The sequence below is a fragment of the Nicotiana tomentosiformis genome, chromosome 4, assembly GCF_000390325.3.
Source record: "Nicotiana tomentosiformis chromosome 4, ASM39032v3, whole genome shotgun sequence".
Taxonomy (NCBI): Eukaryota; Viridiplantae; Streptophyta; class Magnoliopsida; order Solanales; family Solanaceae; genus Nicotiana; species Nicotiana tomentosiformis.
Window position 1 is genome coordinate 119,184,876 of NC_090815.1, and position 16,391 is coordinate 119,201,266.

Sequence of the window (16,391 nt, forward strand, 5' to 3'; positions counted from 1 at the left end):
CAACGGCCTACAATTTTCATGTTTTGATAATTTCCAGATTCCATATAGATTTCGAGATATAAGCTTCCAAAATCAGCTCTACCCAAAAATTTCGCACATTGCTTTAAAAAACCAGCAGTTAAAAATGACCCGAACTACTCGGAAACTCACCCGAGCCCCTTCGGGACCCCGTCCGAACACACCAACAAGTCTCCAAACATATTATGGACTTAGTCGAGGTCTCATATCACATCAAACAATGCTAAAAACATGAATCACACCCCAATTCAAGCTTAATAAAAACTAATGAATTTCAAATCTATATTCGATGCCGAAACCTATCAAGTCAATCTGGAATGAACCCAAATTTTGCATGCAAGTCATAAATGCTAAAATGGATCTTTTCCAATTTCCAGAATTGAATTTTGACCCCGATATCAATAAAGTCAACTCCCGGTCAAACTTTTCAAAAATCTTCTATTTTCCAACTTTCGCCAAACTGCGCCGAATTGTCCTACGAACATCTAAATCCAAATCCGGACATGCTCCTAAGTCCAAATTCACCATATGAAACTATTAGAATCATCAAAATTTCATTCCGGAGTCGTTTTCTCAAAATTCACATCTTCAGTCAAAATTTAAAAATTCAAGCTTTATAAAATCAAACCTTTAGTTTGTTTTTTTCAAAAACTAACGAAAAACGTGCCTACACACCTCAGAATAACTTTCAATTTTGTACATAAGTCATAAATATTGTTACAAAGCTGATCGAACTCTCAGAATCCAAATTGGGACCCGATATCAACAAAAATCCAATTATGGTCAAATTTAGGAATTCTTTAAACCTTTAAATTTCTAGTTTCCGTCAAATGGCGATAATTCAAGTTAGGGACTTCCAAAATTGATTCTAGGCATATGCCCAAGTCCCAAATCATGATACGGATACACCGGAACTGTCAAAACACTAATCCGGGTTTGTTTTCTCAAAATATTGATCGAAGTCAACTCAAATGAATTTTAAAGGTAAAATTTCACATTTTCTTTCGTTTTTCACATATAAAAAAAAATTCCGAAAAAAGATAAGGATTACACATGCGAATCGAGGAAGTTTGAAGGTCTCGAAATACATCAATGAAGGTTAAAATTAAAAATGGCCTATCAGATCATCACATGCACCATTGCCTAAGCCTCCAGCTCCATATCCTCAAAGACTTGCCAAGCAAAATGGCGAGAATTAGTTCAATAAGTTCATTCCAATGATGAAGTGTCTCTCAATCAATGTGCCATTAGATGAAGCTTTGAAACAAATACCTGGCTATGCAAAGTTTATGAAGGAACTCGTGACAACAAAGCAGTCAATAAATTTTGAAACCATCAAAGTCACTCGTCAAGTGAGTGCAATTGTACACTCAATAGCTCCTAAGTTGGAGTATCCCAGTGCTTTCATGATTTCTTGTATAAGTGGAAGTGCCGAGTTTGCAAAAGCTCTTTGTGATCTTAGGGCAAGTATCAATTTGATACCCTGTTCAGTTTTCAAGACCTTGGGAATTTGGCAACCAAGACCCACCTCTATGAGATTGCAAATGGACGATCGTACTATGAATAGACCTTTGGGAGTGATTGAAGATGTCTTGCTTCGTGTTGATAAATTCATTCTTCCAGAGGATTTTGTCATTCTATATTGTAGAGTTTATTATGATGTACCGATCATTCTTGGAATACCTTTCCTTGATACGGAGAAGGCTCTTTGTGTTGTTGAAGGCGGAGAACTTACCTTCCGGGTTGGTTATGAAAATCTAGTTTTCCATGTGTGTAAGTCAATGAGGCAACCAAATAGCAATGAGGTGTGCTCTTTTGTGGATTTGGTGACCAATGTTATTGTTGATGATACAAGTGTTATGATCAATGTGGGTGATATGTTGGAGGCCGTCTTTCTTAACTTTAATGATGACTACATGGATGGCTTCATGGAATGTATGAACTCTTTGCAAGTAATGGGGTCGTACAACTATGCACCCCAAAAGTTATCCTTGGATCTTGAAAGTAGGACAACTCCTCCTACAAAGCCTTCTATTGAGGAGCCTCCAACCTTGGAGTTGAAGCCATTATCTCCACATCATCGGTATGAATTTCTTGGTCCTTGTTCTACTTTACCAGTTATTCTTTCCTCTTGTTTGACTAACGTGCAGGTAGACTCAACTTTGGCGGTGCTACAAAAGAGAAAGAAGGCCATTGGGTGGACTTTTGGCGGATGTTTGGGGGATAATCCCCGCATTTTGCATGCATAAGATCAACTTGGAGGAAGGTGCCAAACCATCTATTGAACATCAAAGGAGACTCAATGAAGCTATGCAAGAAGTTGTCAAGAAGGAGATTATCAAGTGGTTGGATGCCGGGGTTATCTACTCCATCTCTGATAGTTCATGTACTTTAGTGGTTCAATGTGTCCCAAAGAAGGGGGCATGACGGTTGTTACCAATGACAAGAACGAGTTGATTCCTACAAGAACAGTAACTGGATGGAGGGTGTGTGTGGACTATCGCAAGCTCAACAAATTCACAAGGAATGATCATTTTCCACTTCCTTTCTAAGATCAAATGATTGATAGTTTGGCCGGCCGTGCTTTCTATTATTTTCTTGATAGGTATTCGGGCTAAAACCAAATTTTTATTGCTCCGGAGGATCAAGAGGAAACAACATTTACATGTCCCTATAGTACTTTCTCCCTCAAGCAGATGCCATTTGGTTTGTGTAATGCACAGCGATGTTTCAAAGGTTTATGATGGCTATTTTCACGGACATGGTGGAGGACTACCTTGAAGTTTTCATGGATGACTTCTCGGTGGTTGTAGATTCTTTTGATGTTTGTCTTGAAAATTTGGATAGAGTGTTGGTAAGATGTGAAGAGACGAATTTGGTGCTCAATTGGGAGAAATGTCATTTCATAGTCGAGGAAGGCATTGTCTTTGACTACAAAATCTCAAAGAATGGAATTGAAGTTGGAAAGGTAAATATTGAGGTGATTTCTAAACTTCCACCTCCAACTTCGGTAAAAGGTGTGCGGAGTTTCTTAGGCAACGCGGGTTTCTACCTGCGCTTCATCAAAGATTTCTCAAAGGTTATGAATCTGTTGTGCAAGCTTCTTGAGAAGGATTCTAAGTTCAACTTCAATGATGATTGCATGAGAGCTTTTGAATTTATGATGTTCAAGTTGACAACTACTCCCATCATCACCGCTCCAAATTGGAGTGTCCCTTTTGAACTCATGTGTGATGCAAGTGATGTAGCGGTTGGGGTTATTTTGGGGCAATGCATCAACAAGATTTTTCATCTGCTCTACTATGCTAGTAAGACCATGAATAGTGCCAAAGTCAATATACCGTTATGGGGAAAGAGCTCATTGCCATTATGTTTGCAATTGGGAAGTTACGCCCATACTTGATGGGTGCAAAGATCATTATCCACGCGGATCATGCGGCGCTTTGTTATCTTATAAGCAAGAAGGACTCCAAAGCTCAGTTGGTGAGATGTGTGCTTTTGTTGCAAGAGTATAATATTGACATCCAATATGAAAAAGGGACTGGCGGACCACTTTTCTCATTTGGAGGAAGAGGGGAAGCCGCATGATGTCTTTGAAATCAATGACTCCTTTTCCGACGGCGGCCAAAGTGCTGAGTTGTAGTTTCTGTTGGCCCACTCTTTACAAGGATGCTAGTGAACTTATGAAAAGATGTGATGAATGTCAACGGGCTGGTGGAATCTCAAAGAAAAATGAAATGCCTCTCACTACCATTTTGGAGATTGAAAGTTTTTATGTGTGGGGTATTGACTTCATGGGTCCTTTTGTGAGTTCTTGTGGAAACACCTACATCTTAGTCGCGGTGGATTATGTGTCCAAATGGGTTGAAGTCGTTGCTCTACCCAACAATGAGGCGAGAAGTGTGGTGTCATTCTTGAAGAAGAATACTTTCACAAGGTTTCGTACTCTACGGGCAATTATAAGCGCTGGGGGGTCACATATTTGCAATAAGGCTTACGACACTTTACTTATCAAGTATGGTGTTACTAATAAAGTCATGACTCCTTATCATCCACAAGCTAGAGGTCAAGTTGAAGTTGCCAATCGGGAGATAAAGAGTATTGTGTCCAAAACACTGAATGCTAACTGGATGAATTGGTCCAAGAAGCTTGATGATGCATTATGGTCTTATCGGACAACTTACAAAACACATATCGGAATGTCACCATACCAGTTGGTGTTCGGGAAAGCTTGTCACCTTCCGGTGGAACTTGAGCATAAGGCCATGTGGGCTCTAAAGAAGTTGAATCTTGATTGGGATGTAGCCGCTAACTAGAGGGTTTCATATTTGAATGAATTGGATGAGTTACGCTACCACGCCAATACAGGTTCATCCTTGTACAAAGAAAAGATAAATATCTTCATGACAAATACATTTGGAATAAGGATTTCAAGGTGGATGATCTTGTATTGTTGTTCAACTCAAGGTTGAGGATGTTTTTCGGGAAGTTAAAGTCTAAATGGAGTGGTCCTTGGAAATTGTGGGTGTGACACCTTTTCGTGCATTGGACTTGAAGAACAAAAATAATAAAGTATTCCGAGTCAATGGTCACCGGGTAAAGCACTTTTTGGGAAAGGTTCGAGATAGCCACATAGTGGCGGTCATTCATTTTAATTGATGTTATTATGCATCGTTCCACGACGTTAAATCAGACGCTTCTTGAGAGGAAACCCATATTTCTTTTCTTTTTCCTTTGGTAGATAGTTGTTATTTTTGCTCTAACTTGATTTGAAGTGTGCTACAGGGCTGAGTGTAACTTACAGGAACTGTGGACAAAAATGTGGCTAAGTGCTGAAAGAAGAGTGGACCACAGTTGATTTGTGCGGACCGCACATTTATGGTTGCCACAACAAAAGTTTACTATGGATGCGCAATTAGCTTCCAGACCGCACAAATGAAAGGTGCAAAATGTCAATTCTCTGGAGTTTAGTCTGTTAGAGAAAAGGTCGATGTGTGACCGCAAAAGGCAATATACGGTCGCAACATGAAATCGGTGGTTGCACACATAATTGTACGGACCGCAAACAAATTGCTAACTTAATGTCACCAGGTAACAGAGTGTGGACCGTAGATAAAATTGTGCGGCCGCACTCTCCCCTTTTCCCCTTAGCTACCCAAGTCGTATAAATAGAGGAACTAGGGCAGATGTTACATTTTTTCCCTCTCTGAGTACAAAAACAGTACTTTCTTGAAATTTCTTGTTGAATCTATCTGTCCACACACACAACATCTTTGATCAGTCACTCATCACACTCATTCACCTAGTATGCTATAATTTCTTGTTAATTTGTTTTCCTTTAATTTGTAGACTTTTAGTCATTTTTAGGCCATTTGTCAATAGAATTCAATTTTACATCCATGTTGGGGGGTAAATCTGTAGTGGATTAACTAATACATGCTCTATGGGGACTAGGTCAAAATATTTTCATGTCTCTATGATGTTACCATGTCAAATTGAGCACAAAATTGCAAAACCTAAAATGAAATAACTAAACTATTCGTAAGTTTTGAATTATACGGCAGTAGAATTTATGCGGTCTGTATAAATTAATTCTTGGGTATCATTAGTGAAGAAGGGATCTACGACCACAAGGTAAAATATGCGGACCACAGAATTCCCATCTGCGGGCGCAGAAATATAATTTTACTATGATTAGAGAGTCCCTACTTTGAGACTTTAATGTGCGTCGTAGGTTTAATTGTGCGGACTGCAGAAATCGTGTTGCGGTTGCACATCAGCCAATTCTCTATCATCATAGAGTTGGCATATTTTGGGTTTCAGAGATGTGGCCGCAAGTAAAATTGTGCGGCCCGCACTTCACTTCTACAAAACAAAATTGTGTGGTTCGCAAGGACTCATCTATGGCCGCAAGAAACTTGTACGGACTGTAGATCCTTCTCCTACAAGCATGCTTTAACTGTGAACCTCACTATGTGTTCTGGTGTATACTTGCATATCTCCTGTGTATATCTGAACATTGAATTACAATTAACAGTTGCCTTTGCTTGATACAGACAATGGTTCGATCTAGAGGCAGAGGCGACACTTCTAAAGGGAAGGGTGAACCATCTCGGGGTGGTCGAGGAAAGAGTGCCCTTCCCCTTTGCCAACAAAAGACAATTGCAAAGAAAGCTATAACCGGTAGGGGGGTGTAGATATTTCTGACACGAGCTCATATGTCTCGTCTAGGGAAGCATCAGAGGCAACTCAGCCTCTATTCAGGAGCAGCCGACCGTATAGTCAATGCCACAAGGGAGGTACCAACTCAAGGACGAGCCGTCCTCATATCATAGCACTTTCGAGGACTCGGAGAGTGCTAGTCAGGATTCTGATCCATCGGCCATACCTGTCTCTGAGGCACAGGTTACACCAGTTCAGGATATCCCCAATGATGGTAGATAGGGAGATGCTACAGCTGCTGGCCTTGAAAGGTGGAAGAAGAAAGAGGTTTGGGAGGACTGATTTGTTAGTTTGGCTGCTTTCACCAACTTTGGTACATGGTGGTTACTGAGGTCACTAACTGTCAAGCGACAATTTGTATTGAAGTATTTGGAGAGGTACAACCCAACAATGCTGAGACAGTTTAGGGAATGCAAGGGGTGGATATGGTTCACTCAAAGTGTAGTGGACACCAAAGAGTACCTGGTCTGGGAATTCTTTGAAAATATGTCTCACATCAAAAAGGGGACCAAAGTGACTAAAGTACGAAACTTAAAAGTGAGATTTTATCAACATTCACTCTACACATACTTAGGATTTGAAAATGTTGAGCCAAAGGAATATTTGGAGAAGAATGCATTGGGAGACGCAGCATGACCTTGGTTAGCAGAGATTCTAACAGCAACGGCGCCACCATCTCCATGGATTGCCACTGGGGTTCCTATCCATCGGAGCCCTCTTCGTTTCGAGGTGAAGGGTTGGAAAACCTTTGTCTGCAGCAGACTGGACTCGACTCAGAATGAGACTACCTTGTGATTCCTAGGGAAATTTTGGTTGCTTCTATTATGGCCGGGTACCCTATCAATGTGGGTGCTGTGATATCGGCCAACACCTCAGTGATTGCTTGGGAAGATGACTCGTCCTACCCGTATCCCAACACTATTACAGAATATCTCACGGATGTAAGGGTAGAGCCGAGAGATTATGACACAAAGGTGAGGCCGAAGAAGCCTTTTACTTGGTATTCACTGATGGATACGGACAATCCAAAGAAGAAAGTTTAGCCTCCTACCACCGCAGGACAGTGTATTGAGCCTGCTACGTTATCTGTTGAGGTAGTTGATGTTCCATGCACTTCAGCCGAGCCTTCCTCCAGTGCTGCAGTGATTCCTCTGCCATCATCCACAGCCCCTAATACAGTTCCTGCCACAGCTCCTGCCTTGGCTTTGAAGCCGGTGCCCATGTTTGCCCCACTCTATGCTGCGAGTCTCCTAGACATTTAGCGTGCCTCAACAACTGGATGTAAACAGCCACTGCAAAGCTGTATGATTTATCTAGTACTGTTGCAGCATAGTCTACTGCTCAGGAACATCAATTTTCCCCGACAGTTGAAGAGACATTGAAGAAGCTCGTGGAGAATCAGAACACTATTATGTCTATCTTGATACATCACTGGTCAGTGATCGAAGATGTGGTAAAAGAAGTAAAGAAGATGAGAAAGTCCCATGCTAGTAAGAAGTTAGTGGCCAAGCTATGGAGACCGGTGACAAGGCTTGCTACAGCCAGAGATCTTCCCTTTGACATGCTAATTGACCCACACCATTCGGGTCCAAATCCTATAGCACCAACAACACCGGTGACATAAGCTGGCCAGTCTGAGGAGCCAGACCTTACTGCCGACACTGCCAAGGCAGTGCGTCAGATGTTCACCAACCTAGCCACACCCAGAGTTGAGGAGGATGAGATTCAGTTAGATGAGCCTGCGGGCGGTTACATTGTTAGGGACACAGAGATGTCCAAGGAGCCATAGGGAGTTTTCTTCATTCTTTCCCCAATTTTACTCTTATTTTGTTAAGCATTGATGACAATGCTTATCTTTATTCAATGTGTGGCCGCATGATGAGACTCCAATGTGCGGCCGTAAGTTAAATTATGTGGACCGCAGAAATCCTGTTGCGGCCGTAAATTAGCCAATTCTCTATCATCATAGAGTTGGCATTTTTGTGTTTCAGAGTTACGACCGCAAGTGAAATTGTGCAATCCGCACTTCACTTTTGCGGCCGCACAACAAAAATATGCAGCTCGCAATTCCTCATCTTCGGCCGCAAGAAACATTATGCGGACCGCAGATTTCGTTCCTTGCAAGCATGATCTAACTGAATTCCCTCACTGTGTACTCTGGTTATCCTTTACTTGTATGTCTCATGTGTATGTTTAAACATTGAATTGCACCTAACAATCACCTTTTCTTGATACAGACAATGATTCGATCTAGAGGACGAGGCGACACTTCAAAAGGGAGAGGTGAACCTTCTCGGGGTAGAGGCAAGAGTGCCTTAACCTTTGGCCAACCAAATACAATAAGGAAGAAAGAAACAACCGGCAGAGGGAGAGGTTCAGATCACTCTAAGATGAGCTCATATGTCCTGTCTAGGGAAGTATTAGAGGGCAACTCAGCCTCTGTTCGTGAGAAGTCGGCCGTACAGTCAAGGCTGCAAGCGAGATACCAACTCAGGGACGAGTCTTCCTCATTGCATAGCACTTCCAAGGGGCCGGAGAGTGCTAGTCGGGCTTCAGATCCATCAATTGCACCAATCCTTGAGGCACAGGATGCACTAGTTCATGATATCCCATATGATGGCAGATGGGGAGATGTTATAGCTGCCAACCATGAAAGATCAAAGAAAATGAGGTTTGGGAGGAACGCTTTGTCAGCCTGGCTACCTTCACCAGCTTTTGTATGTGGTGGCCAGCGAGGTCACTAACTCTTAAGCGACAGTTCCTGTTGACAGATTTGGAGAGGTACAACGTATCTGTTTTGAGACAGTTCAAGGAAAGCAAGGGGTAGATGTGGTTCACCCAGAGCGTTGTGGATGACAAAGAGTACCTAGTCTGTGAATTCTATGCCAACGTGGCCCATATAAAAAAGGGGACGAAGGTAACCAAAGTACGTAACCTCAATGTGAGGTTTGATCAGCATACACGCAACACATACTTGGGCTTCGAGGATGTTGAACCAAAAGAGTATTTGGAGAAGTGTGCAATGGGAGACGAGGTCCGTCCTTGGTTAGCGGAGATTCTGGCACCACTAGGGCCACCACCACCATGGATTGATGTTGGGGTTCCCATCCACCGGAGTATGTTGAGTTTTGAGGTGAAAGGGTAGCAAACCTTTATATGCAGCAGGTTGGATCCATTTCAGAATGAGACTAACCTTTCAATTCCTAAGGCAGTTCTGGTGGCTTCTATTATGGCCGGGTACCCAATCAATGTGGGTATTGTGATGTCGGCCAACATCTCAGTTATCGCTTAGGAAGATGACTCGTCCTACCCATATCCCAACAATATTACAGAATATCTGACCGATGCAAAGGTAGAGCCAGGGAATTATAACACAAAGTCAAAGACGAAGAAGCCTTTTACTTGGTACTCACTAATAGATGCGAGCAACCTGAAGAAGAATGTTCAGCCTCCTACCACCACAGGCTAGTCTGATGAGCCAGCAGTGGTAGCTCCTGAGACAGTTGATGTTCCACCCACTTTGACTGATCCTTCCTCTAGTGCCACAGCTATTGCTATTCCATCATCCACATCCCCTACTACAGCTCCTGCCACAGCTCCCACCTTGGCTTTGAAGCCAATGCCCATGCCTACTCACCCATTATCTACACTGCGAGTCTCCCAGACATTGGCAAGTCTCAACAACTGGATGCAGATAGCTACTGTAAAGTTGTCTGACTTCTCCAGTACTGTTGCAGCATAGTCCACCTCATAGGCATCACAAGTTCCTTCTGACATTGAGGAGACATTGAAGAAGATTCTGGAGAATCAGAAGACAATCATGGACACCTTGGTACAACACTAGTCGGTGATTGAAGAGCTGGGAAAGGAAGTAAAGAAGATGAGGAAGTCCCAGGCCAGCAAGAAGTCAATGGACAAGCTTCAAAGAGAGGTGACCATGATTGCTATAGCCGAAGATCTCCCATATGATATGCTAATTTACCCACACCATTCCGCCCCAGATCGTTCAGCACCATCTGCACCGGTGGCACCAGCTAGCCAGTCTGACGAGCCAGACCTTGCAGTTAAGGCAGTGCATCAGATGTTCGCCAACCCAGCCATACCTTGAGTTGAGGATGATGAGATTCAGTTGGTTGATCCTGAGGGCAATGATATTGCTGGGGACATAGTGATGTCCAAGGAGCCATAGGGAATTTTCTTCACATTTTCCCTCTTTTACTATTATTTTGCTAAGCATTTAGGACAATGTTTATTTTTATTCGGGGGGGAGGGGGGGAGTGGAGTTTATTTAACACATTTGACACTTTGATATATTTGGTCTGTAATAATTTTATGATATTATCTCTTTTCTTATTTGTATGTATATATCTTCTCTGTCTCTTACTATGTATATTCATTCTATTTTTAGTAGTTTTGCTCATTAGCTTCTTTATCGTTGTTTTGCTTTATTAGCTTCTTTTTATATTTTAGTAGCGTATTAGTTCTTGTTTTGTTTAGTAGATTCTTTTATGTTTTAGTAGATAATAAGCTTTTGGTTTTCTTAACGCCATGATTCTTTCCAAAGGTAGTTGTTGTTTGAATCGGGTGACTCGTCCCAACGATGGATGGCATGACAACCTCAATAAGGGAATGAGTCCATTTTTGTGTTTAGGTAATAATAGTAGTAATAATAAATAAAAAGACCTAATTAAGTCATGCTCGAAGAGTCAACCATGCTTCATATGGCACCAACACACTTAATTACGTTCTTATGGTTAGAGATAAGATTTTCAAAAGAATTAGCTCTAGTTAGTGACTTTGTGACTCTTGTGTTGACTTTTGTAATCATCGAGTGGTTTAATTGGACCATAGTGATCTTTAAACTTGAATGTGGTTGTTGTAGGTTCTCAACTATATCCTTTTTACAATCTTGTTGCGTGAGGGGTGAGATGAATTATTGCTAGTCCAAGTATCCGTGCGAAGGGTTTAGAACTTTCTGCGAATGCATTTCACGGTGAAATCCTATGTTTTACTTGGTTTGAGAAGTGATTGTAGGCTCTCCTTGGCCCCTTTGAGTTTTTTATTGCCAACCAATGCCATTATCCCTAGTCAACCCTTTTGAGCCTCTACCTTCTCATTTGATAACCATGTTACAAGCTCTTACCCGTTTTGTCATGACTCTCTCTTGGCACCCAGAATTTTCTTAATACTCTTGTGAAACATCGGGAAGTTTGGTCTCCCATGATGAAATCTGACTCAAAAAGAAGTGTTCTGAAGCACAAGGCAATAAAGGGCGCAAAAGTAGAGATGTGCGGTCTAAAGAAGAAATTGCAGACTGCAGGATTCCATCTACGACTGCAACCCAAGCTAAAGAGCCCAACTGGAGTTTGACAAATGTGCAGACCGCACACGAATTGTGCGACCGCAAAATAGGGTCTACACTAACAAATATTTTCAAGTTCAGAGAATGTGCAGAAGACCAAGTCCCAACGCCTTTCAGAAGTGTGCGACTGCAGAATCTTCTGTCCTGTCAACTGAAGAAATCTACGGACCGCACATGGAGTTGTGCGACAGCAGAACCTTCCGAGGGGCATTTTTGTCAGTGATTTTTGGCCCAATATAAATAGGCGAGTTTCATAAATTTAGGTTAAGTTTGAACGTTCAAAGCTGCTGTAACCATTTCTTTTTACCATCTTAGGAAGTTTTAGATTATTTTCGTGTTTAAACATTAGATTTCATCATTTTAATCTTTCATTATGAGTTTAATTAGCGTTTCTTCTTTATTTTCTGCAATTTTCATTATGAGTAGCTAGATTCTTACTAGGGTTGTAACCCAACCCTAGTGTGTAAACCTTATGGGTATTTAATTTAATACTTGTTTATGATTGAGTGTTGATTATTTAGCCTAGTTCATGCTTCAATGATATATTTAATGGTTGCAAACTTTGATTCATGCCTTTTAGACTTAGCCGCTACTTGAGAAAGAGGGACCTAGTCTAGGTTAACTTGGCTAACAATGAATTGGGTTAATGGAGAGATGGATTAGCCTAATTATAGGGTTCAAACAAGAGATAGTAAGAACCCGACTTGAGCTCATATCAACTATTTTGTTTGATACCCATTTGGACTTGAGAACGCCAAATTGTACAAAATCACTCTCTGTCCAAGAGGTATTGAGTGGGTAACGTAGAGCTGAGAACTATAATACATCCCAATCCACAAAATAAATATTAACGTATTTAACTCATTAGGCAAACACGTAGATCTTGGTCACATCCTTAGGCTTTTAAACTATTTGAAAAAATACCAAAAACATTCATCTCTATTCTATTTTCCTTAGCTTGCAATCATTAGAGTAATAGTAGAAGTAGAAATCAAAACTCTTTTGTGGAGATGCAATTTTAGGCAGTCCATTCGCTTGCTTCAAATATATATTCCTAACACCCCTTGTAACTCTCTATGGATTCGACCCCGACTCATAGTTGGGTAATTTATATTGCATACGACTGTATCATATCTCTTATCGAGGTGTGTTGTGGACGTCATCATGTGATTCACTTGAAACTTGTGGTGTTAAACATGCCAAAGTATTTGTGTAGCGATAAAAGCTTATAATTGAGGGTAGAATTGGGAGTTTAAGTTAAATTATTTCAAATCTAAAAAGGGTTATTATTTTTGAAATGAACAAAAAAGAAAATAGATTTGCATAAACTGAAATGGAGGGTATATAGCATTTCACTTTTTCTCTTCTTTTCGATGTCGGATTTACCTAAGGTATCATGTATGCCCTTTTTTCAAAAATTTGCCAGCCTAAAACTGACCTGCCTTCCGTCACGAATGTCACACATTTATAGAAAATGATAAAAGGATTTAAGTTATTTATGATATCTGACTCTATAAAAATGTATTACCTATAAGTAAAGTTTAACATATTATATTATAGCAGATTAGTTATTATTTTTTCCATGTTACTGAACAGTATTTATTATAGAAAACTCTATATAGTTGACTTTAAGTCAATACATAGACCCTAAAGACAATTTGGTTCGCTTTAGTTACCTGATAGTTTGGATTAATCACTCATGATTCCAACAGGTAAAGAAGGAATAAATTCTTAATCTTTATCCAAGTAAAGACAGTCGGTACTGAAGCAGGAATGACTCACATGATATTTGGACTATTCCTAGAATCTTTGTTATGTTGTATATAAGTAGCATAGCACCCCTCCCCTTGTTGAAAATGTATCCACGACTTATCCACTGAAATAAAGAAACAATATAGCAACAAAAAATGCCTTGGTTTGTTCCTAGAAATTTATGGCAGCCACTAACTGAAGAGCAAGTGAAGGGTATGCTCAAGAAATATGATAAGAATAGAGATGGTAAACTTAGCAAGCAAGAACTCAGGTTAGCTTTTAAAGAGATGGGTTTGCATTTTTGCCGTTGGAAAGCTGGAAAAGCCCTTCGTTTTGCAGATAAAAATGGTGATGGATATATTAACGAAGATGAGATTAGTGAGTTTGTCCAATATGCTTCCAAATGGGGTTTTAGGATTTCTTAGGCTTCTACGTGCGTATGATCTCCATATTTTTTTAACCAAAGGTCCTTGTAATATTTGGAATAAATTAAGGATCTTTTAGGTGTGTTATACATACTATGTATAAATAATTATCATGTTATAAAAAGATCTTTTGTGTGTGTGATATCATGTACTGATGACTTTCATGTTATAATTTATATGTTCCAAGCTTTCTATGTGAATATTTTTCTCCTAGCCTAACGATATTATACTGTCATCCAAACTCTTTATCAAATTTTTGCTCTCATTAACGCTTCTCAGTTTTTCTATCGGAAACAACTTCTCTGCCTTCATAAGATAAAGGTAAATATCTGTGTATATACTCTTCCCAAATCTCACTTGTGTAATTTTATTGGATATGTTGTTATTGTTGTAAACGCCTCTCAACTTCTCTTAAGCCTCCCATTTTGGTATGCATTATTGATTTGTACGAGGATATCATCTAAGAAATTAAGCTATCGGAGATGGAATACTTTTACTTAATTCCATTTTCTTGGATTAAGCACATGAAACTATTTATTTGTATGGGAAGCACTTCTATTTTTCTCCTGTCACTAATTTCTGGCGCAAGCCATCTTATATTTACTTTAGCAAAGCCAGAAGTATATTTCCAAATTTGAAATGATTACATTCGTCTATAGAAGGTGCAAGTAGCACATTGAAAATAAAACTAGAAAAACGACATTTGAGATAATTTGGTTTTTTCCTACAAAAATTTCAAAATGTGAGCTACGTTTGTAGGTGATAATCCATCGTGCTTGAAGGTGTAAAAGGAGATGAAATAGATCACCTAAGATTTTATGAAACGAAATTTTATCTCAAAGTCTTACATCTCAAAATATACAGAATACAACACTAAATATCTTTATTTATTTTTCGACATAAATGATCACTACAAAAAAAATTGAAATTAGTTACGAATATCGTCGCTAATCTGTCGCTAAAACGCTAGTAGCTAGCATAGAATTTTTTGATAATCCGTTGATAATCTGTCGCTAAATGACATTAGCAACGGATTTTTCTGTTTTGCTACAGAATTTGTTCGTCGCTAAAACCTGATTTTTTAGCGGTGGATATATTGCTTTCGCTACCAATATGAGGAAGTCAAAAGGAAGTCAAGCGTATTTGCGTATTTTAAAGTATTAACTCAATAATTATCTTGACATGCATGCATTCCCTGCACGAAAGTATCAAGAATCATTAAAAGATCAGGTAAATACAAATTTTACTTGAGTAATTGATTTGATTTACGGAATAGTTTTTTTTGATAAATTTTGATTTTTTTGTGCTTTATGTTTTCAAAGCTAATATGATAAAGAACATTTACTCTATCATATGTTATAATGGATATTTTGTAACCTAATAATATAAAAATTCTTTATACCGTCTTAGTTAAGAAAGAAAAAAGGCTGGGGGTAAGAATTTGCATTGACTAAAAACTCCGTACTCCCTCAAAATATTTGCCACTTTGCACTACCTTTTATAATATTGCTTTTCAATTCTTTTTATATATGCCGTCCCACCTCCCTTTTTTATTACATTCTTGAGATCTTTTCTTTGATTCTTTCCACGATCGTCCTAGCCAGAAGAAGATTTATAGCAGTTGCGTGTGGCTTTGCCTCTAATTTTGGAGTATAATATAATAATATTATACTCAAAATTATTCTCAGCTAGGGTAGATTATAGATTAGTTACATATAGCCTCTACCAGGGGTTCCCCACTTATCTTCAAACAGCAAAAGAAACAATTCAAATTATGCTCGAAGAAAAAACATACGACCTGACTAATTTTATAAATTTGATTACACCGAAAAGGATAGCCCGAATTAGGTTCATGTATTTGTTAATCTTTATGAAAGCATTTTTTTAAAATTAATTTCAGCAAATCGTTAGAGAGTGCAGAGAATTCGTGCATGAAGTGTCATTACACAAAAGAGAATTTAAATGAGTTATATATAGTGATCGAGAAGTTACTGAATTCAAACTTATGACACTTTTCAACTGATCCTTTCACTTAATGCCTCAGACCATGTTAAATTTTTTTAAAAAAAAAATTTATCCATCATTTTTATGTTCCCTTCATAATAGGAGTGGATAATGCTACGAAATATCATAGTTTGTAAAGACATAACAACCAATATTCGATTAGCCACTGGCACCCCACTTTAATTTTACCAATTCTGATTATTCTTTTGCCTTTTGTTTTATCTATCTCTCTATATATATAGAGAGATATCAGATTTTTTTATGGAAGAATAAAATAGAAAAACAAATTTAAACCATGCAGATTAAATGACTTAAGCCTCGTAGGACCAACCTCCTTACAATTTAGGAGAGATAATGCCAGAATATTATTGCAGCCAAAATAATATGAACGCAGCTGGAAAAAGATAGTATGTTGTTCTTTTAAGTATGTTACCATGTCCTCCATGAGTTACTCAGTCCCCTCTATATATTCAAGGAGATGAAGCCTTTAAGAAATTAATTTATATGAAATTATGTAGACCGTTAGCTCCCTTTTTGACTTAGTCCCGTGATTTCCGCCATAATGATTGGTTAATGGTGAGAATCATGGATCCTTGTCGGATGAGTTG

At 39.2% G+C, this 16,391-nt stretch overlaps 1 protein-coding gene across 1 annotated transcript; it reads left to right on the forward strand.

The window, feature by feature from the left end:
• Window positions 1-1,238: 1,238 nt before the first annotated feature.
• LOC138910445 (uncharacterized) lies at window positions 1,239-3,606 on the forward strand. The gene is made up of 4 exons (XM_070201686.1): window positions 1,239-2,168; window positions 2,269-2,404; window positions 2,742-2,986; window positions 3,343-3,606. The coding sequence occupies exons 1-4, from the start codon at window positions 1,239-1,241 to the stop codon at window positions 3,604-3,606; spliced, it is 1,575 nt and encodes a 524-aa protein (XP_070057787.1).
• The last annotated feature ends 12,785 nt before the right edge of the window (window positions 3,607-16,391 follow it).